Source organism: Anabrus simplex, chromosome 3 (assembly GCF_040414725.1).
Source record: "Anabrus simplex isolate iqAnaSimp1 chromosome 3, ASM4041472v1, whole genome shotgun sequence".
Taxonomy (NCBI): Eukaryota; Metazoa; Arthropoda; class Insecta; order Orthoptera; family Tettigoniidae; genus Anabrus; species Anabrus simplex.
Window position 1 is genome coordinate 269,840,018 of NC_090267.1, and position 22,702 is coordinate 269,862,719.

Below are 22,702 nucleotides of genomic sequence, written 5' to 3' on the forward strand. Positions count from 1 at the left end.
GGATATTGTACTGCAATAACCCATCGTTTGTGGTGAACATAATTTCATTAAACAAGAATGCAATTGTTGCATTATGTTCTGTGTTAGCTATTTCTCGACGGCGGTGTCGAAGTCAAAGAAAATACTTGATTCATACCATGTTGAGACAGGTCAGCAAAGGGGAAATTTGTGCTCCTGCGCAATACAGTATTATACTGTAGGTTGTCTGTCATCTCATGGGTATTTCTGAGCCTCCAAAATGATCTATTCTATTTTCTTAATAGCACTAAAAATGAGTTTACCCTATTCCGAATTGTGTATTTTGCTGTACAATGGGGTAGGAAAGTGGGTGGGAAGGAATTGGCCGTAGCCTTAATTATGGTACTGCCCTAGCATTTGCCTGGCGTGAAAATAGGAAACCACGGAAAACCATCTTCAGGACTGCGGACAGTGGGGTTCGAATCCACTATTTCCTCAAAAATAATTAAAAGTTGTGAATGAACTCACCAAGGATAACGCAAGATATACCTACATAATCACAGTTCGTTGTAAGTATCTGTATGTAACTTTTGAGTGCAATGTTAGAGCAGTGTGTTTCCCCGCCCGTGTGACCAGACAATCTAAAACACTAGCGTGAAATCCAGCCAACGAATGGACCCGAGCGCTTTCTCCGTTGGGTTACTTCCCTTCCCTTTTCCGACGCAATATCACGCTGTTTCTGGCCAGTGTCGTCCAAGTTACTTTAATCCGTATTTTTGGCGTATCTTCACGCAGAAACTTCGCGTCATAACCCACACGTGTAATCTTAGCCTAAGAGTTTATATAGGAACCAAAGGAGTTCTGTAGAAAGAACATTTACTATTTATAGAAATGGGGCAAGGAGGTCAAGATGGTCGAGTAACATGTCGAGTGAAACCTCTTGACCTTTTGTCAGCTCTGCAGGGAGAGTTGGTGGGGGCATCAGCTGGTAATGTTATGTAAAACTGGGTTTGATGTCATCCCCTCAATTTGTGTTGGTTGTTCATGTGCTTGTTGACACCAAGTTAGAGAGAATCTAGTGGCCGGTTGCGAAGCTAGTGTAATTAAAACCGAGATTTGCTGATAATGCTGTAGATGTTTAATTGTAGATAAGGTATTAATATTTTAATTGCTAACAGTTGTACTCTTTCAGCAGTATTTAGAATTTCTTTATACGTATGTCGTATTTACAATATTTTATACTGCATTTAGTTTTTACTTTAATCAGGATAGTTTTCCATTATTTCCACATTCCTGTGATTTCTAGAGTTTCGGTCTTTATTGGTCTTAGGTTTGGGAATATGGTTTAACAATTTCTTTCATAAAGTATAATTTATTATTCCAATTGTTAAGGGTTTAGTTTCTGCACCAAAATGATGTTGTGAACTTAAACAGTACTTCTGTCTATTGATGAAAGAAAAGGCTAAATGTATAAGCCAAATGGTTACTCCTTTAGAGCTTTTGTGCTAACAGTGTGTCATGCTTGGGTTTATATTATTGAAATCATGGGTGTACACAGAATTTCCTCAAGGTGGGTGGGGGTTGTAGATTTCCAAGACTGGATATTTGACTGCAGTTTACAGTTTAAACAAAAATATGTTTACCATCACCACCACCACCACTACTACTACTACTACTACTACTACTACTACTACTACTACTACTACTACTATGAGCCTATTTGTTATTATTATTAATATTATTATTGTCTATATATTTAAAACACTAGGCTGATTTTTGTTGCATCGATTTTGAGAGAACGGCTGAACCATTGGGCATCGTAAAGCATTTCGACGAAAGTGCATTGTCTGTAGATTAGCAGAGTGTCTTTAAAAGCATAAACATTTTTTGCCATGGATTTTTAAATTATTAAAGAAAAATGTATCATTCTGCTTGGCTAATGCGTTCGCCTCCTGGCGAGCCCAAGTCTGTCTGAAGCGTAAGAGTACTGAGCAGCAGGTACGTTAGGGGAGGTTGAAAGGGAGTAGGCACGCATGCACAGGCAGTGTCTTATTGGTTAGGTGGTACTTCGTGGACAGGGAAAACCACTGGTTTGCTGCTCAGCTAGTGAACAGTCCACATTAAATTTAACATTCCTCTAAATTTAAATGAAAATTTGTTTTCTGGTTTAATTAAATTACAAAGCAACTGGCGATATTTGACTAGCATGGCTCAACATGGGATAAAGCCCTAACCGCAAATATTCATTAATTAATGTGTGTGAATCGTCTTCTAAAAAAAAATATATTACCGGGCGAGTTAGCCGTGCGCGTAGAGGCGCGAGGCTGTGAGCTTTCATCCGGGAGATAGTAGGTTCGAATCCTACTATCGGCAGCCCTGAAGATGGTTTTCCGTGGTTTCCCATTTTCACACCAGGCAAATGCTGGGGCTGTACCTTAATTAAGGCCACGGCCGCTTCCTTCCAACTCCTAGGCCTTTCCTATCCCATCGTCGCCATAAGACCTATCTGTGTCGGTGCGACGTAAAGCCCCTAGCAAAAAAAAAAAATATTGGAGATAATCGCATTTCATTCCTTATGGTGGGAAAATTATTGTTCTTGGAAGAGATTTCATAAAGTTTTTGTCTGTTTTGCCACATGGTTATTGCCAAACAATTATTTATAAAATGAAAGTCCATGGTTTAACAGCCCTGAAGGACCATGGCCTACCAAGCGAACGCTGCTCAGCCCGAAGGCCTGCAGATTACGAGGTGCCGTATGGTCAGCATGACAAATCCTCTCGGCCGTTATTCTTGGTTTTGTAGACCATATTTATTTATAATTGTATTAAATAATCTCCTCTTTGAACCATTTTCAAAATACACCACTTAACTTATGTACAAGTATGTGCGCAAAACCACGAAAGAAATGGAATTCGAGGATTTGTTTTGCAAGAAATTGGCAACGGTGACTGCTCCTCTCTATATGGTGATGGATCAAATGTTTTTTTCAATTTCAATCACTACTGATCTGCATTTAGGGCAGTAGCCCAAGTGGCAGATTCCTTATCTGTTGTTTTCCTAGCCTTTTCTTAAATGATTGCAAAGAAATTGGAAATTTATTGAACATCTCCCTTGGTAAGTTATTTCATTCTCTAACTCCCCTTCTTATAAACGAATATTCTCCCCAATTTGTCCTCTGAATCTTCATATCTTTATATGGTGATCTTTCCTACTTTTAAAGACACCACTCAAACTTATTTGTCTACTTATGTCATTCCACACCATCTCTCCACTGACAGCTTAGAACATACCACTTAGTCGAACAGCTCATCTCCTTTCTCCCAAGTCTTCCCATCCCACCCCACATTTCTGTAATGCTACTCTTTTGTTGGAAAATCACCCAGAACAAATCGAGCCACTTTTCTTTGGATTTTTTTCCAGTTCTTGAATCAAGTAATCCTCGTGAGGGTCCCATACACTGGAACCATACTCTATTTGGGATCTTACCAGAGACTTATATGCCCTCTCCTGTACATCCTTACTACAACCCCTTAATACCCTCATAACCATTTGCAGAGATCTGTACCCTTTATTTACGGTCATATTAATGTGATTACCCCAATGAAGATCTTTTCCCTATATTAACACGTAGGAACTTTCACCCCATCAGTGCAGTAATTAAAACTGAGAGGACTTTTCGTATTTGTGAAACTTACCCAGACTTTTAACATCATTTATCATCATACCATTGCCTACTGTCCATCTCACAACATTATAGAGGTCATTTTGCAGTTGCTCACAATCTTTTAACTTATTTATTACTCTGTACTGAATAACATCATTTGTGAAAACCTTTTCTCTGATTCCACTTCTTTACTCATCTCATTGATATAGCCTATATAAGAAAACATAAAGATCCAATAATACTGCTACCGGGTGAGTTGGCCATGTGGTTAGGGGTGCGCAGCTCTGAGCTTGCATCCGGGAGGTAGTGAATGCGAATCCCACCTTTGGCAGCCATGAAGATGATTTTCCATGGTTTCCCATTTTCATACCAGGCAAATGCTGGGGCTGTACCTAATTAAGGCCACGGCCACTTCCTTCCCATTCCTAGGCCTTTATTGAACCATCGTCGCCATAAGACCTATCTGTGTCGGTGTGACATAAAGCAAAAAATAACTGCCTTGAGGAATTCCCCTGATATTTATTATAGGGTCAGATAAAGCTCTGCCTACTCTAATTCTCTGAGTTCTGTTTTCTAGAAGTAGAGCCATCCATTCAGTCACTCTTTTGTCTAGTCCAATTGCACTTATTTTTGCCAGTAGTATCCCCTGACCTACCCTGTGAAGTTGCGATACAGTCCATTTGACCTCCTGAATCCAGGATATCTGCTATATCTTGCTGGAATCCTACAAGTTGAGCTTCAGTGGAATAACATTTTCCTAAACCTGAACTGCCTTCTATTGAACCAGTTATTAATTTAGCAAACATGTCTAATATAATCAGTAAGAATGCTTTCCCAAAGCTTACATGCAATGCATGTCAAACTGACTGGCCTGTAATTTTCAGATTTATGTCTATCACCCTTTCCTTTATACACAGGGGCTACTATAGTAACTCTCCATTCATTTGGTATAGCTCCATGTTATTGAGCTACCAGCCGGAATTTTAGCACATGATATTATAATTGAAATTGATAGCAAAACATTCACTTCTGCGAAATATAATTTTCTTGAAAGTTGCCTTTCTTAATTAATTTGAAAGTCATTGGACTTAAACCCAGTAATTCAAAACCATACACTAACATCAACAAATTAATGCTGAAGATGAAAGCTAGGTATTTCAGTTACCGACATATTTTTTTAATTCTTTGGAATTAATTATTTGCCTCCACATATTCCAGGAAAGGCAATTAGTTGACGAAGAAATGGATAAAGAAATTACAATGAATGAAATTGAAATGGCAGTAAGAAAGATGAAGAATGGAAAAACTGCTGGAATAGATGAAATTTCAGTGGAGATGCTAAAGGCAGCTGGAGCTGTAGGCCTGCAGTGGACATATCGGGTTCTCAGGAAGGTCTGGGAGAATAAGGAGGTCCCTGAGGATTGGCAAAAAGGAATAATCATCCCAATTTTCAAGAAAGGTGATAAGAAAGTTTTGAAGAACTACAGGGGAATTACTCTAATTAATATCCCATGTTGCTAAGATAATGGAAAGGATACTGGAAAGTAGAATAAGGTTGAGGGTTGAGAAGCAGATACAGGAAAATCAGTTTGGTTTCAGAAGTGGAAGGTCAACAATCGAACCCTTTTTCATTATGAGACAACTAATGGAAAAGCATTGGGAGTACGGGAATGATATAGTGATGACATTCATTGATATTGAAAAGGCATATGACAGTGTCCCTAAGACGAAAGTTTGGGACAGTCTGGTGCAAAAAGGAATTGGACAGGGATTAATAAAAATGATCATGGCATTGTATAAGGAATGTTGTAGTTGCGTGCAAACACAAGTTGGCAGGACAAGTTGGTTCAAAATAACTAGTGGGCTGAGACAGGGAAGTGTTCTATCACCAATCCTGTTTACATTAGTCATGGATGACATCATGAGAACAGCAAAAGCAGCATATGGAGGAAGAGAAATGAACATGATGTTATTTGCAGATGATATTGTGATTTGGGGAGAAGACGACAGGAAGGTTCAAGAACAGTTGAATGTGGCGAATGGGAAGATTGAAAATAAGTGTAGAAAAGAGTAAAACTCTTGTTATGACTAGAGGGGAGAAAGAAGGGAAAGGTCAGATTAGACTTGCAGACAAGCACCTGGAAGTAGTGGAAACGTTTAAATACCTGGGGAGTGAATTAATGGAGAATGCTCGACTGGATGCTGAGATTAGTAAAAGGATTCAAGCTGGAAGTTGTTTCTATCATAGTGTAAGAAATATGTTATGGGACAAAGATGTGCCAATGGAAGCAAAGGATACTATGTACAAGATGTATTACGTACCCATAACAACTTACGGAGCAGAAACTTGGACAATGACAAAGAAGGATGAGAGTCGAATACAGGCGGCCGAAATGAAATTCTTGAGGAGTATGATACAGAAGAGTAGAAGAGACAAAATAAGGAATGAGAAAATCCGGGAAGAAATTGGAGTGGAAAAAATGAATGATAGAATAGAGAAGAGCCGACTAAGATGGTTTGGGCACATAAAGCGAATGAGCGACGAAAGAATGCCAAAAAAGGTGATGGAAATGCAAATCCAAGGAAGGAGAGGCCGTGGACGACCACGATTGAGATGGAAGGATACCATCCAACGCAGCATTATAGAAAGAAACCTGGACTGGGACACAGTGTTGGAGGAGGAGTGGTGGAAAGACCGAAGAAAGTGGAGAGGAACCATATTTGCCCCTACCCGGCTACAGCTGGATAAAGGGAAATGATGATAAGCTGGACAGAGAGCTCTGATCCCTCACATTGACTTAACAATATCTGATAGAACACTTCCATTTTCTTTCAAGAGGCATCAATTTTCAGTTCGCTTGGAATTTTGTATTGCGATCAATAAACATCAAGGGACATGAAGGTCTCTTGTTTAGCTCAGCCATCGGCAGCCCTGAAGGTGGTTTTCTGTGGTTTCCCATATTCACACCAGGCAAATGCTGGGGTTGTAGCTTAATTAAGGGCAAGGTCACTTTCCACTTCACCGGGCGAGTTGGCTGTGTGCTTAGGGATGCGCAGCTGTAATCTTGCATCCGGGAGATAGTGGGTTCGAACTCCACTGTTGGCAGCCCTGAAGATGGTTTTCCATGGTTTCCCATTTTCACACCAGGCAAATACTGGGGCTGTACTTTAATTGAGGCCATGGCCGATTCCTTCCCACTCCTAGGCCTTTCCTATCCCATTGTCGCTGTAAGACCTATCTGTGTCAGAGCGACGTAAGACAAATTACAAGATATTAGAATCATTCCGTATTGACGGTTTTCACTTTACAATGGCGAAAAATGAGAGTATCCTCCTATTCAATACATCATATATTCCGTCATTAGATGGAGCAAACAAATTCAAACATGTTTCGGCTCGCTTGAGCCATCTTCAGTGAAAAAATTAGGGGGGTTGGAATAATTTACATAATATAAGTTGAAAAAAATGCTAAAAAACATAATGAAAGAGCAAATGAAAAAACAAACAAAAGAGAGCCTAGACGGAAACAAAATTAGCACAAATATACAATATTTACATCAATATGCAGAGCAAAAAACAACTTATTGCGACAAAATTCAGTGAAACAGGTGTTAATTTAAAATAATAATTGAAACTAAAAACTGCGTTAACCTAAGAAACAAGGGAATGAGAAAACAAATGATGCAGATGGAAATGAATAATAGTCCTTACGGACGTATTGCCTTTGAGCATTCTTTCTGCAGGCTTCTGTGAATTAAGTATCTCCACGATGCTCTATTTACAACGAGCTCTGTGACCTCGTTTATTTCCACATGCTTCCATTTATTGATAATGCATTCCATTCTAATGTTTAACTTTATGAAGGTAAAATTGGAAGATACTGTAAATGTAAAGCACTAACCGGGGTAAATATCCATTCATAGGAAGAGGAATTCGGGAATGGAATAGTTTCCAATTTCTTCGAAATCATTTACAAGAAGACTATGTAAACAACTGATACGGAATCTGCTACCTGGGCGACAGTCCTATATGCTATATTAATCGTAACATCCCTTTCTATAAGTAGCACACATATAAAGCATTTTCCTAGTAAGCATAATATTGTGATTAAACATTTCAATGAAATATATTATTATGAAATATATTATTAACAAAAAAACGTATGTAAAGAGGCATACAGATTAATACAACACTAACAATGAAAATAAAAAAGATTCGTCATAATGAAGACTCGAACCTGCAAATCCAGTATTATGAACTGAGGGCGTTAGCCATTACGCTACGAGTAAGCTTCAGGTAATTGGGATACATAGGACGAAGTTATACCTGGTGTCTGAAAACGAAAAAAGTAGAAAATCCCATTTCAAATTATTTCCAAATAGGTTTTGATTTTATATCCTTTTAGAGTTTCTTTGCAGAAGCTTGACGTATAAAATGTGTTCCATACGCTATCAGTGCAAGAGGCTGGTGTGACCGTTGCTACTCAAAGGAAGCATTAATGTTCAAAATCCTGTAATACAATATCAATCACTGTTACAGTATAATGCTTTTTTCAGTATACTAAGCTAATTTAAGTTGTATGTCAGCAGAAATACAGCTAATAATGTTCAGCTCTCAAAACTTGCCCGGCAGGTAAAGTCTTATCGGGCCCTCGAAGTGGCCTATAAATTACGTGCCGGGTAACGGCGATTTATGCTGCCGATTGCGCAACCCCGGAGTGGTCGAACGGAAACATCCTTTTACGCGGAGGGCAAGTTACGCGCTACTTTACCAGTAGGTGGTAGAATCGGCCCTGAATGTGAGAAACCAACAAAGTTACATTAGGCCCATATATTGCTTAATGCATCTGTTGAAGAAAAGAGAAGTTCAAATGTTCAGGTGTGTTTATGTCACTGATTGAAATTATCTGGAGGGAGGAGATGAGGATAAATAATAGCGGTCATATATATATATTATGGAAGTGGTTGAAATTATTACTTCTATATATTGCTTAGTTAAAATAACAAACGATGGCAGAAGTAACGAGGACATAAAATGCAGATTAGCACAAGCAAGGAAGAGCTTTCTTAAGAAAAGAAATTTGCTCACTTCAAACATTCATATAGGAATTAGAAAGATGTTTTTGAAGACTTTCGTGTGGAGCGTGGCATTGTATGGAAGTGAAACATGGATGATAACCAGCTCAGAAAGAAAGAGAATAGAAGCTTTTGAAATGTGCTTTTACAGAAGAATGCTGAAGGTGAGATGGATAGATCGAATCACAAATGAAGAGATACTGAATCGAATTGGCGAGAGGAGATTGATTTGGCTAAATTTGACGAGAAGAAGAGATAGAATGATAGTACACATCTTAAGACACCCAGGACTTATTCATTTGGTTTTTGAAGGAAATGTCGGCGGTAAGAACGGTAGGGGTAGACCAAGGTATGAATATGACAAGCAGATTAGAGCAGATGTAGGATGCAGTAGTTGTGTAGAAGTGAAAAGGTTAGCACAGGATAGGGTGGCATGGACAGCTGCATCAAACCAGTCTATAGACTGATGACTCAAACAACAACAACAACAACAACCCCAACAAACATTGGCTTACATTTTTAAAAAATGAACTCCATTAAAAAATGAACTCCAGGATGTGCGTACGGAAACAAGAGAATTGCTTAACTTGATGCTGTATATTCCATTAAGGTCAGTTTCTAGTGAATGCTCTATGAGTGCCTTCATACGAATTAAAGCCTATTTAAGGAATTTTATGATGAACCAGAGACTGTCTAACATGAGAACTCGAGCAAGACGCCTGACTTCAAGACGAGAGTAATAGATATATTTGCTGAAACGAAGGACAGGCAGATTGAACTCATTTACAAGAATATTGTTTAAGGTGATTAGTACAAAAATCTATTTATTTCTTATTTCTCTTATTAAATCTACACAACAATGAAATATGTTGCTGTATTTTATTCTAAAAGTATGTTGTTATTTGACAACTGCCGCTGCCTATTTAGTCTATATTTAAAAAATAAAACGAGTACACATGGCATTAGATGTTGTTATAGGGTTTGTCTTAGTTTGAGTCATTAATATAATATTGAATATATGTCTGTATGCGTCGAAAACAAAATTCCATATATAATATGATTAAAATAGTTTAAATGAAAAAATCTCTGTCAACCCCCTTACTTAGTTCACACTTCGCCGCTGCTGACAAGTGTGAAAACTCATTGGATATAAACTTCATGGTTTTGGTCCGTATTGAATTGCGATCACAATAATAATTAAACTTATGTTTTAATGGTCCACCTTTTCAATACTATATTATGCAATATTATGCATTGTATGGTAGTGAAACATGGACGAAAATTATCTCAGAAAGAAAGAGAATAGAAGCTTTTGAAATATGGTGTTAGAGAAGAATGTAGAAGGTGAGGTGGGTAGATAAAATCACGAATGAAGAGATACTGAATCGAATTGGTGAGAGGAGATTGATTTGACTGAATTTGATCAGAAGAAGAGATAGAATTATAGGACACATCTTAAGACACACAGGACTTGTACAGCTGGTGTTTGAGGGAAGTATACTGTAGGTGGTTAGAACGGTAGGGGTAGACCAAGGTACGAATATGACAAGCAGATGTAGGATGTAGTAGTTATGCTGAAATGAAAAGGGTAGCACAGGATAGGGTGTTGTGGAGAGCTGGATAAAACCAGTCTATGGACTGATGACTAAAACAGATGAGTTAGTCTTCGGATGTGCCAGAACTATTCATGGGCCTACTTATTATAAGTGGCTAAGTGGTTCCACAGAAGGAATACCTCATTGAAAAGTTCATCCTTATCCAAATAATGATGTTCAATTTTCTGAGCATGCTAAATACATTCCTTTCACAGTTCAGGAGTTACAGATCGTAGGACATGAGTACAGATCTTTCATTGCTAACTTCTTCCTTTCTCTGCATATCGATTTTTGCCACTTTTCTCTTAACGTAGACCAGATTAGCTCATTTCCATTCAGTTTGCAATGGGCACCTGGTAGGCTAATGAGCTCAACACTGGGTTGAAGTTGTTTTCTCAGTATTTGAAGAACCAAGTGAGTTGGCCATGTGGTTAGCATTGCGAAGCTGTGACTTGCAGTCGGGAGATGGTGGGTATGAATTGTATAGTCAGCAGCCCTGAAGATGGTTTTCTTTGGTGTCTCATTTTCATGCCAGGCAAATCCTGGGACTCAAAGATATAAACTTCATTATGGTTCTGTATTGAACTGAGATCACAAAGTTAAGATTCCAGTAAAGTTCCATCTTTTCAATACAAATGTAAGGTGGAACTTTACTGGTATCTTAACTTTGAAATCCTGGGACTGTTCCTTAATTAAGGCCATGGCTGCTACCTTCCCATTCTAGCCCTTTCCCATCCTTTCATTGCCGAAAGCCTTTGTTGTGTTAGTGCGATGTTAAAAACACTAGCAAAAGAAAAGCATTTCAGATTTTCTTTCTTGTGATACAAATTGCGGTGTAGTATGAATGATTCATTAACTCTGATTTGGTTGGTTGGTTTATTGTTCAGTAGAGGATGGAGATGAAATATTTCTTGCCATAAGCCAAGATACAGTGTCTGGTTTTCTCCACCATTTACTTGGATTTTTCATGCACGGTTCTATCATTGTATGGTATGCTCCCGGTCAATAACAGTTGATTTATGTAGCAAAAAATTCTTAAAATATTGCAAAACAATTCTTCAAAATGAGACAAGATAATTTTTTTGTGGTAGTCACTACTTCTCTTTTTCAAAAAAAAATTATTTTCCAGTTATGAAGTCATTTTTATTTCTTGCAGGTAATATTATGGTGCATTTGCAGGCCCAGATGATGTTTTAAAATCTCCTTGCCACCCATGTATGTTGGGTATTCACCCCGAAGGCTGGTTTAATTCTATACAGCTCCGCCAACAGCTTTCATATAAAGCCTAGGCGTTACTGAAGAGACGTACTAGGGAAATGAGGAGTGAGGTAGTTTTCTGTTGCTTTCCTCACCAAACCAGAAGTTGGTATTACATATCAATCTGCCAAGCCCATTGAAATGCATGCACCAACCGACCATATGAGCAGTATTTTCACACCATTCATAGCAGGGACTGGCTGTATAAGGAATGGCATTACTAGCATCACACATACCTCAGTCACTTTCATATTGTCAAAGCCAAGGATAAGACAGAGACAGGTCATTGAAAGTAACAAATTTATTCTAGCCCATTCCAGAAGACATAGTGAACTGTAGACACTGCATCTCACCAGCAAAGGCATTGCCACCCATAAACTTGTTTAATATGAATTTTATGTTGGTCATAGTTATCAGACTTTTTTGAGGGAATATACAATATTTTCCTGCCATCCATAGGCCTAAGACATTCCATGATTCTGACTACACCAAGTTTCATTAATATAAAAAATTGCACATCCTTGAGAGTGAAGGTTTCTCACACTCAAAGATATAAACTTCATTATGGTTCCGTATTGAACTGAGATCACTAAGTTAAGATTCCAGTAAAGTTCCATCTTTTCAATACAAATGTAAGGTGGAACTTTACTGGAATCTTAACTTTGTAATCCTGGGGCTGTTCCTTAATTAAGGCCATGGCTGCTACCTTCTCAATTCTAGCCCTTTCCCATCCTTCCATGCCGTGAGTTGAACTTCTTAATTATGAACCCCAACTCTATTTACAATCCTATTAAGCATAGATTGGACATTTGTAGGAAATTACTCATCCAGAAGATTTTCAATTATAGGGAAAATATTGTTTAGATAAAAATAGTGTAATTTTTTCCAGAAGAGCCAGTTCATCTAATGTGATTGAAGGACATCCCGTCCTTACACGCAGCCTCTTTCCAGGTACAAACACCTGGTTTTTTAAGTCTTCTTTAGCTAACACTTTGATCTTTTCTACAGACACATGTGAGATTCCCAGACATTATGAAACCTTCTGGTAAACAGGATATTATAATTCGCATTCAAACCTTCACATTTAAAGAAATGAATAATTCTGTTTCTCCTTCTGGTTAGGGTTACCAGATGACAACAGCTCGAAAGCAGGACTTTTGAGTTCAGAAAGCAGGACAAAACCAGGACAGCATTAAAAATGCTTAAATTTTTTCTTAAAACCATTTATTTAGCGTACCTTATACATATTGCTTGACCACATGTGAAGTCTCGAAAGCAGGAATGTCACTGACACCTTATTCATGTTGATTGTACTTATCAGAGCTGCTTATTTTATTGAGCAACTCCTTATTGTATTTTAAATAGTCATAAAACTGGTTACAAGTGAAGTCTTTCATGTTAAATTTCACTGACACCAACCATTTCATAGAGTCGACACTTAACCTTTTTTCTTTGGTCCACTGTGCATTTATTGAAGAAAAAATTCTTTCTACATTGGCGTTATGTGCAGGAATTGCAAAATATACTTCTGCCAATTTCAGTAGCTCGGAAGAACATGTAATATTGACACTATTTAGAAAACCAGTCCATTTTTTATGGACTGGTTCCTTCAAGAAATTTTCATTCTGCTTTTGCACTTCAACATACTTTTGAAGATTTACAAATTGGTCAAATACTCCAACATCATCAATGTGTACACCTTTAGCACTAAGATATTTAACAGTATCTTCAAGGTCAATCCAGTTGAAATCTGAAGTTAAGGTCATCCATTTAAAAGTACTGAATTCTTCAAGTGGTTGTAACCATTTTCCACGGTACTCCATGCATGCATTATATACATCATGGACTTCTTTCATGAAGAAATCACTGTCTTCCTGCAACCCTTCCTCCTTCAAAGTTTTCATAATTTTTTTCACTTTCATGGGAAAACAAGCTTGTAAAATGCCAACAGTTTCTTCAAGTGCCTGTTTCACTTCAATAATGGAATTATTCTCCTTTTCAGCATGAAGAATGTTCTCTTGAAAGACTGACATTAAAGACTGGCAAAATATTAAATACATTTCACTTATTGGTGAAAAACTGGTTCAGAATTTTTGGCGGGTTATCCACAAATAGAAAATAAGACCGAAGTGCTGGATACAATTCAAGCATCCTTTCAACAGCTGGAAAAAGTGACAACCAACGAGTCTTTGTATGCTTCAATAAGGATTTGTAATTCACATCAACAAATTTACAAAAAGTTTTTAGCTCTTCATTCCTTATGGTGAATGTAGAAAAGTAGTTGAACACAGTTATGCAACATGTGTGCTGGGCAGCCTACTCCAATCAGGGTTTCATTAAGCTGAGATTTGAGGTTAGAAAATACATTATTATCTCCTCTTCTTTTCAGGCCACCAAAATTCGTATTGCAGTTAATCTCCTCAAAAAGCAATGCACTTCTCCGAAATTCCATTTTGTTGCAGGACATCTAACACCACTGAAGAGATTGTTGCAGCTTTTTCATTACTAACACTGTGCAGGTCAATTAACTTTGCTTGCAGCCCTCCATTCCTGTAGTCGAAATACTGCATGAGCACAGGAAACAGTTTTATATTCCCATGATTGCTGCTGTCCATACAAACACCAATGTATAATACGTCTTTGACTTGTTTAATGGCACTTTCTACACAGTGAGATCCAAGTACATTATTGACAATGGCCTCAGACTTTGTACGAGCACAGTGAATATTTTTCCTATTTCAGAATCAGGAAATAATTTAGATGGAAGCTTAGACGTACGATTCATAGTTTTGTAGCATTGTGGTACACAAGAACTCCCTCTGCAGCAATCACATTTTTGTTTAGTGATTTGTTTTTTTGAAAAATGTCAATACATTATTTGAAGTTGAAGTTGATGCACTTTGAACATTTAGCTTTATGTTTGCCCATTGTAATATGACTTTCTAAATCCATAGCTCCATGATTAGCCACAGAAACGTATGTTCATGGTTTACATACTAGACACATGGCTTCTTCGTCTGTGCGGCCCTTTTTGAAGCATTTATATCTTTTCTCCAATTCAGCAGTGAACTTACATTTTCTTTTCCCCATAATACATTTAACGTACCAACAGATCACAACAGATATTGTAGAGTAGATCACAAGGATTGTGGCACAACTAAGCAGCAGTATGGACGAATATTATTTGTCTCTAGCTTCTGTTTCCGTATGCTATCGACAACTTCGACTATCAGCTTCGACCAGCGATAATATACTAGTCAAAGACTGCAGAAATTTAAAAAGTTCAAGCTTCAGCTGAAGTCAAAGGTTATGGAATAAGAGAGTGGTTTTTCTGTTCCCATCAAAATATCAAGCACTAAATACATTAAAAAATATTCTTTGCCACTATTCATTCTTCAAAAGTATTATTGAACATAATAAAAATGGTATTAAGAGCAGGATAGACCGGTATGTAAAGGATCAGTTTGGTTTGATTTTGGACAGAGACAACTCTTGCAACAAATGATCCTGGAAAGAAGGTTGAAAATTAATATGACCCTTGTTGTGGAGTTTATTGACTTTCTGTTGAGACGTGATAAGTTCCTCACAGATATATTTGAAGGAAAAATACTGAAGAAGAGAGGCAGAGGATTACCCCAAAAATTGTATGTTGAAGATCTGAAGAACATGATGAAGTACAGACACTACAAGGAAGGGAAGAGAGGAGTATGGTTGCAGCATCAAGGTTTTACCTTTAGTGCCTCTTCTAAATGGAGAAAGAAAGGAGATAAATTTTGGTGTATTTTAAGTTGAAATTGGCTTACTCGTTTACATAGTTTTGACTCTGACAGTAGTACGAGTAACTTATTATTTTAACCATTATGGTTTGATTTGATTTTGGTCCATATTGATTTAAATCTAATACACCATTTTTTTAAAACTCTAAGTATGCCTTGTCAATACTATAAAAAGATTTAATCTACACACGCAGAAAAAAATCCAAACACCATGAAATAAGGAATGTAGGATATGGAAATTTTGGCAATATATTTGTCGAGATAACATATTTAATTGATTAAAAGTACAAGACTACAGGTTAATATCCGCGCGAGAAAATCAATTTCAAATGTGCCATGCTGGTCCATTAATAACTGGTGTTATCACCTGACTGTTGAATGCAGGCATGCAAACGTGCATGCACTGTGTTGTACAGGTGCCGGATGACAGCTTGTGGGATGGAGTTCCATGCCTGTTGCACTTGGTCGGTCGATACAGGGACGATTAATGCCGGTTGTGGATGACGCTGGAGTTGTCGTCCAATGATGTCCCATGAGTGCTTGATTGGGGACAGATCAGGAGATTGAGCAGGCACAGGCAACACGTTGACACTCTGTAGAGCACGTTGGGTTACAACAGCAGCATGGGGGTGTGCATTATCCCGTTGGAAAACACCCCCGGGAATGCTGTTCATGTATGGCTGCACAACAGGTCGAATCACCAGATGGACGTACACATCTGCAGTCAGCGTGCATGGGATAACCACAAGAGTACTCCTGCTGTCACAGGAAATTCCTCCCAGACCAGAACTCCCTGTGTAGGTCCAGTGTGTCGACGCCGCAGACAGGTGGAACGCAGACGCTCACCTGGCCTCCTTCCAACCAACACACGGCCATCATTGACACCAAGGCAGAACTGGCTTTCATCAGAAAACACAACGGACCTCCACTCCATCCTCCAATGAGCTCTTGCTTGACACCACTGAAGTCGCAGACGGCAGTGGTTTGGGATAGGTGGAATGCATGCCACAGGCCGTCTAGCTCGGAGCTGTCCTTCAAGTAACCGATTTTGAACAGTTCGTTGCATCACTGTGGTGCCAACTGCTGCTGCAGACGCAGTCCGCTGCGTTACAGTCATACGCCGGTGGTGCCATGGGGACATCCTGAGCCCGGTCTTCTTGCGAGCATACCTTCTCGTGACCATTGCTGCCAACACGCATGCACAATGGAGACATTCTTGTCAAGTCGTTCTGCAGTTGTGTGGAAGGAAAACCAACCTTCACGTAGCCCTATTACACAGCCTCGTTCAACTGCAGTGAGCTGTTGATACTGGCCTCTTCGTCGTCGTAAAGGGATTCTCTACCCACTCACAGTTGATACGTTGTCTGGTATAGCCACACAGACTCAAGAATAAGTTAAAAACTGGCTCAAATGTTTCTAAAAAGGTACCCAATCATGAGTCAGAGTCAAACATAGATAAGTTTACAAGTAATCTACATCATGCACAGAAAGTTAAATCACACTTGACCAGAAAGAAATAAGTCATTCGGAAGAAGTTTTCAAACAAAAGGAGCTGCAAAATTTAAATTGTAGATGCAAACGTTGGTTTTTAGTGACGTTATTAGCAATCTTACAAGTTGCTTTACATTGCACCGACACAGATAGGTCTTATGGCGACGATGGGGTAGGAAAGGGATAGAAGTGAGAAGGAAATGGCCTTGGCCTTAATTAAGGTACGGCCTGGTGTGAAAATGGCAAACCACGGTACACCATCTCCAGGATTGCTGATAGTGAGGTTTGAGCCCACTATCTCCTGAATACTGGATACTGGCTGCACTTAATCAACTGCAGCTATCGAGCTCAGTAATGTTATTATCATTGTAAGAAGAAAGAGTGCTTATTTTATGAAAAAATTGTTTTTATGTAACTTTAAATATTTTATTTTGACAAGTCATGTATTTTAATTATAAATTATTTAGAGTAATGTAATTTTAAATATTTTATGTAGTTGACATTTCCTGTAGTTCAATCATAACTCAATTAAAGTATATTGTGACGAGTTTAGATATTGAGTCTAAAAATGATTTGGTGAAATGTTTGGCCGATGAGGAAGAGAACAAGAGAGGTTTTCGAAACGTACAACATTTTATTGATATAGTTTTTTGCTAGGAGCTTTACGTCGCACCGACACAGATAGGTCTTATGGCGACGATGGGATAGGAAAGGCCTAGGAGTTGGAAGGAAGCGGCCGTGGCCTTAATTAAGGTACAGCCCCAGCATTTGCCTGGTGTGAAAATGGGAAACCACGGAAAACCATTTTCAGGGCTGCCGATAGTGGGATTCGAACCTACTATCTCCCGGATGCAAGCTCACAGCCGCGCGCCTCTACGCGCACGGTCAACTCGCCCGGTTTGATATAGTTTAAATAACTCTTTATAGTATTGGCAAGGAGGACTTACATTTTTTAACAAAGTGGTGTGTTGGTGGTAACTTATAGATGTTTTATTTTGTTCATGTTCTCAATTCACTTTTCCATTTTCTCTTGTTATATAGAATCATATTTTTTCTGATGGTTGTTTTTCAGTGGCTATTGACAAGATTTGTGAACGTTCTCTGCTTAGAAATGAAGACATTTAAAATGGCGACTTGTGCAGCCCGATACAGCAATGCAGGCTCCTCTGTTCTCATAAGAAGCCAACAAAACCAAGTATGAGTAGTGTAGGATTTTTCAGTGTTGTTAGTTTCTTTCTTTATTTAGTATATTGTGTATGTAACTGCAGTTTTGATAAATAGAACAAAAGAAAAATATTTGACCGTATTTGAGTATGGTAATTGAAAATGGAGGGTCCTTGGCTTGAATGGTCAGCGTTGAGGCTTTTGGTTCAGAGTGTCCTATGTTTGATTCCTGGCATGGTTGGGCATTTTAATTGTGCCTGATTAATTCTTCTGGCTTGCGGAATGGGTGTTTGTGTTTGTCCCAATGCTCTTGTCTTCATATTTAGACAATACACCACAATACCAACCACCACAGAAACACACAATAGTGAATATATCTCTCTAAATAGGGTTGGTGTCGGGAAGGGCATCCGGCTGTAAAACAGCGCCAGATCCACATGTTTAACACAGTTCACACCTGCAACCCCACAGGTGTGGGAAAAGTGGTAGAAGAAGAATATGCAGGGTAATAGTAAATAACTGTCAGTATAAGAAATTAAACTTCAGAGAGATTGATTTGAAAAGGAAATTTAGTAGAAAGAAGCCTATCGTAATCAGAATGTGACCACCCCAGGAATTAGTTTATGTTTCAAGGTTTCAGTTGTACAAAGGTTTATGTTCAGTACTGTGAATAATATAGCACACCCACAAGGAAAGCAACCTACTTCTAACACTGCAATTTTTTTCGCTGATGTGGTATTGTTGTGAACAATATCCAGTTCAATATTTGGTCCACTATTTAGGGCAAACAACCATATAAATTCCATAAAATACTTGTAATTGACAATTCAGATGTACTGTGTTTTTAGAAACCAGCTAGAACTCTTCTTCTTCCTGGTCTTTTCCTAGTTATTTGGGGGTTGACACATCGTGAGGATATAACCCAGTTTTATTGCTGGATGCCCTTCCTGATGCAAACCTTAATGTGGAGGGTTGTATTCACTATTACATGTCTTGTAGTGTTGTGTGTACTGTATATGACGTGGTATGTATGAAGACTAACATAAGCACCAGTCTCTCAGCTAGAGGAATTAGTCAGATGTGGCTAAAATCCCTAGCATGACCAGGAATTTAACACAGGACCCTCTGAACTGAAGGTCACTATGCTGACTATTCATCTAGAGTCGCACAGCTAAAAATTCTTCCTATTTATGAGATAATCTGCAAATTATTTTCAGGTTCGCACTTTTATTGGGGGTGTGTGTGGTATGCTTGCCTTAGAAAGGAATAATTTGCAATGGAATTCATTGCTAAGGGTAATTTTATTTTCTTAATCAACCTATGTTACTTCAATATACAAGGTGTTTTAGGAGGCTGTAGTATCGACTATTTACTGGGCGAGTTGGCCGTGCGGTTAGGAGCGCGCGGCCCTGAGCTTGCATCCGGGAGATAGTGGGTTCGAATCCCACTGTCGGCAGGCCTGAAGATGGTTTTCCATGGTTTCCCATTTTCACACCAGGCAAATGCTGGGGCTGTACCTTAATTAAGGCCACGGCCACTTCCTTCCAACTCCTAGGCCTTTCCTATCCCATCGTCGCCATAAGACCTATCTGTGTCGAGCGACGTTAAGCCACTAGCAATAAGTATGGTCAGTTTCAAGTACAAATGTCATATAAATATATGTCCAATCTGCAGCACGTGTGGAATTAGCTAGCTGTATGCTATGCAGAAAACGACTTTATAAAAATATATAACTCTTATGTTTCCCAGTCTGTTGAAACTACTGCAAGGTTTATAAATAATAATAATAATAATAATAATAATATGTAAAAATGAGAACTATTTAATAATTAATAACATAATATACCTAAGACAAAAACTTTGAGGTAAAGGAATGGCATGTTTTATCCTTGGAAGGACATCCTCATATTCTGTCAGATACTTTTTGTTGTTGTTTTTTTATTATTGACAATGGGTGAATATTATGAACAAGTGTAAAAACATAGTGCCCTAATAAATGTGAAAATGTTTACCTTAATTTGCTCTTTTCCTTGTAATGTACTTCTTCTTTGAGCTGCCCAAGTTGCATCCTTGATCCCTGGCATCCTGCCAGGTAGTTGCTTTTACCTGTAATTTTCCGCTTGGCATGCTCTGATAGCATTACCAGCTTTTTGGGAAATATTCTTACAGTCTGTTTGTTTTTGTTCTTATTTGAAATAGATTTTGGGAAATAAATTTGTAATGTCTGTTGAGCATTAGTGAGTTAATAAAATCTAAAATTTAAATTGAGTGTTGACCTAATTTAATAGAGTGAATAGTGGGAGGAATTGTTCAGATATTTGTGATGATTGAGTTTGTTTTGGTTGGCTCTTTTTTGTGATATGTATTTGGACTTATTTTGTATTATTTTTGATATGAAATTTTTTAAGATCTGTGCTGATGTCTGTGTAATGGTGGGAATTGTCATATAATGTTCACAGAAGGCTGAATGTTGGTTGTGTCTAATTTGTGTGTTTTTTTTTTTTTTTTTTTTTTTTTTTTTTTTTTTTTTTTTTTTTTTTTTTTGTACTTAGTAATGTTTTGTTTGGCTGTCATGTGGGATTACAATGTGGTTCTTGGCATTTTAGCTCACACACTCCTGATGGAAAAGTGGTCTTTTTTAATTTAAGGTGCATTTGCTAATGTGTTTTTGTAATGCATTGTTTGTTCCAAATGCTACTATTTTTAAACCTTGCTTTTGGAGTACATTAGCTATTTTGTATGTATTTTTATTCACAAAACAGAGAACTATATATTGATCATTTGTGGGTGAGGGATGTGTTAAATTTTCTTATTGTTTTCTTGTGTTGTTGAATGGTTACTTTTCTTCTTTTTGTTGTATTATTTATGTTACTTGTTAAAATATGTTGTGTTCATTGGTGTGGCTATTGCTTTGTATATCATTGTATTCAGTCCTGCTAATTTGTGCATGTTCAGGTGATGGGGTATAGTACCATACCTGAGGTACTTACTTGGATACTCTTTGTGTGAAGGAACTATATGAAATGAACGGAGAGTTACTATAGTAGCCCACGTGAACAAAGGAAAGGGAGATGAACCTAAAGCCAATAATTACAGGCCATCAGCTTGATATGTGTTGCCATAATCTATTGGAAAATTTTCTGATTACGGGCAAACCTAGATATATTAAACCTCTATTACTCGAATTTTCGGTATCTCAAAATGACTTATATTTCTGAGCTGTCTGTCCTATTCTCCACTTGTATTTATTTTTCTATTATTTGAAAATCGATTGCACAAATTTCTCAATTTCACACTCAAAGCAAAAATTTCCTCCCTAGAAGCAGAAAATATTCTGTAGCTAAAATTTTGTATAACATTAACAGTGCAGTAAAGCATTTGTAATTTGTGTATTATTGTTTCTAAATGTACTACTGGTACAGTAAATCTTCCAGACCGACCTCGGTAAGTTTACATAGCAGCTTATCGGCCCACCCCTGGTGTGTTGACCATAGACAGTTGAGACAGGAAGTGAAAGTACAATAAAGCTGAAAAAATAAAGTTTTTTGAAACTTGAAGAAGCTATGATTTTGGTGGGTGACCTGTGTGAGAGACAAAAACATTCCAATCACTGGTTGCTTAGTTCATGAACAAGCAGAAAAATTTGCTAAAGACTTCAGTTATGAATCTTTTCAGCCCAACTCTGGGTGGCTAGAAAAATTTAATCTTTAGAATGGAATTGTGTAGATGGTAATGTCCTGTGAAAGTGTTACCGTCAGTGATACGGATGGCAAACATTACCAAGGAAAGGTTTTACTAGCCCTATTAGAGGGGTACAGTCCTAATGATGTGTTTAATGCTGACAAGACTACTTTCTTATGCAACTGCTTACCTGGGATACTGGTGTTAAAAGGTGAAAAGTGTTTTGAGGGAAAAAGAATTAAAGAAAGGGTTGTAGTGATGCCAGGAGCTAATATGACAGGAACCAAGAAAATAAAGCTTTTAGTGACTGGAAAATCGGCAAAGAATTGGCTTTCTTTTTTAAATTCTGAAGTCATTACCGGTCACGTGCAAAAAAACAGTAAATCATGGATGACAAGCTCCAGTTACGAATCTTGGCTACATGATATTGACAAGATGTTTCAGCGTGAAGGGTAAATGCACCTTCGCATTTCCACTCCGAATGCATGCCGTGAGCGCGTAGTTTATCATCACTGGTCCCTTGAAGGACTGTTATAGAGGTGTAAACATGCTGTGTGCCAGGCACAGTAGGGAAGAGCCTTACAATATTAAATGTGTTCATGGAAGTGCAAGTTAACTGTGAGGAAGTGTACAGTATCCTCTTGTCAATGTGGGAACCAAGGTTTGAGTCCTACTTTATGCATTACTTTTTACTAAACTTGTAGAGTGTTGCATTAATCAAATATGTGTGTATTTCTATTCATTGCAAAGTCTATCATTGCGCTTTTAACCCAGCAGAGGGTGCGAGGTTACTAGGAACAGAAGCGGGTGCGTGGTGAGATTTTCCCACGCCCAAGAAATAAATGAAGAAAATCATCTTTATAATACAGTTTTAAATTTAATTGGTTAATTAAAGCTTTCTGTATTTATTTTGTTAAAATATATTGGAACTTCACAAGATTTTAGTTACAAATGTATGGTATTCTATCTTGTTTAATCAGTACTACGATCCCTGTCATGTGTGATTCTTTTATGCATTTCTGCCAATTTGTGATTGGTATA

At 38.0% G+C, this 22,702-nt stretch overlaps 1 protein-coding gene across 4 annotated transcripts in view; it reads left to right on the forward strand.

Annotated features, from left to right (window-relative positions):
- The first annotated feature begins 862 nt into the window (after nucleotides 1-862).
- The window catches only part of LOC136866238 (transmembrane protein 53-B), a 195,093-nt gene continuing 173,253 nt past the window's right edge, over nucleotides 863-22,702 (forward strand). For 2 of the 4 annotated variants that reach the window (XR_010859520.2, XM_067143028.2), the window contains exons 1-2: nucleotides 953-1,111; nucleotides 17,889-18,011. Coding sequence is in view for 2 of the 4 variants with exons in the window: in XM_067143028.2 (XP_066999129.1) it covers nucleotides 17,928-18,011 (84 nt within the window). In the remaining 2 variants the exon portion in view is untranslated. The other 2 variants (XM_067143029.2, XM_067143030.2) reach the window with 2 other exon arrangements.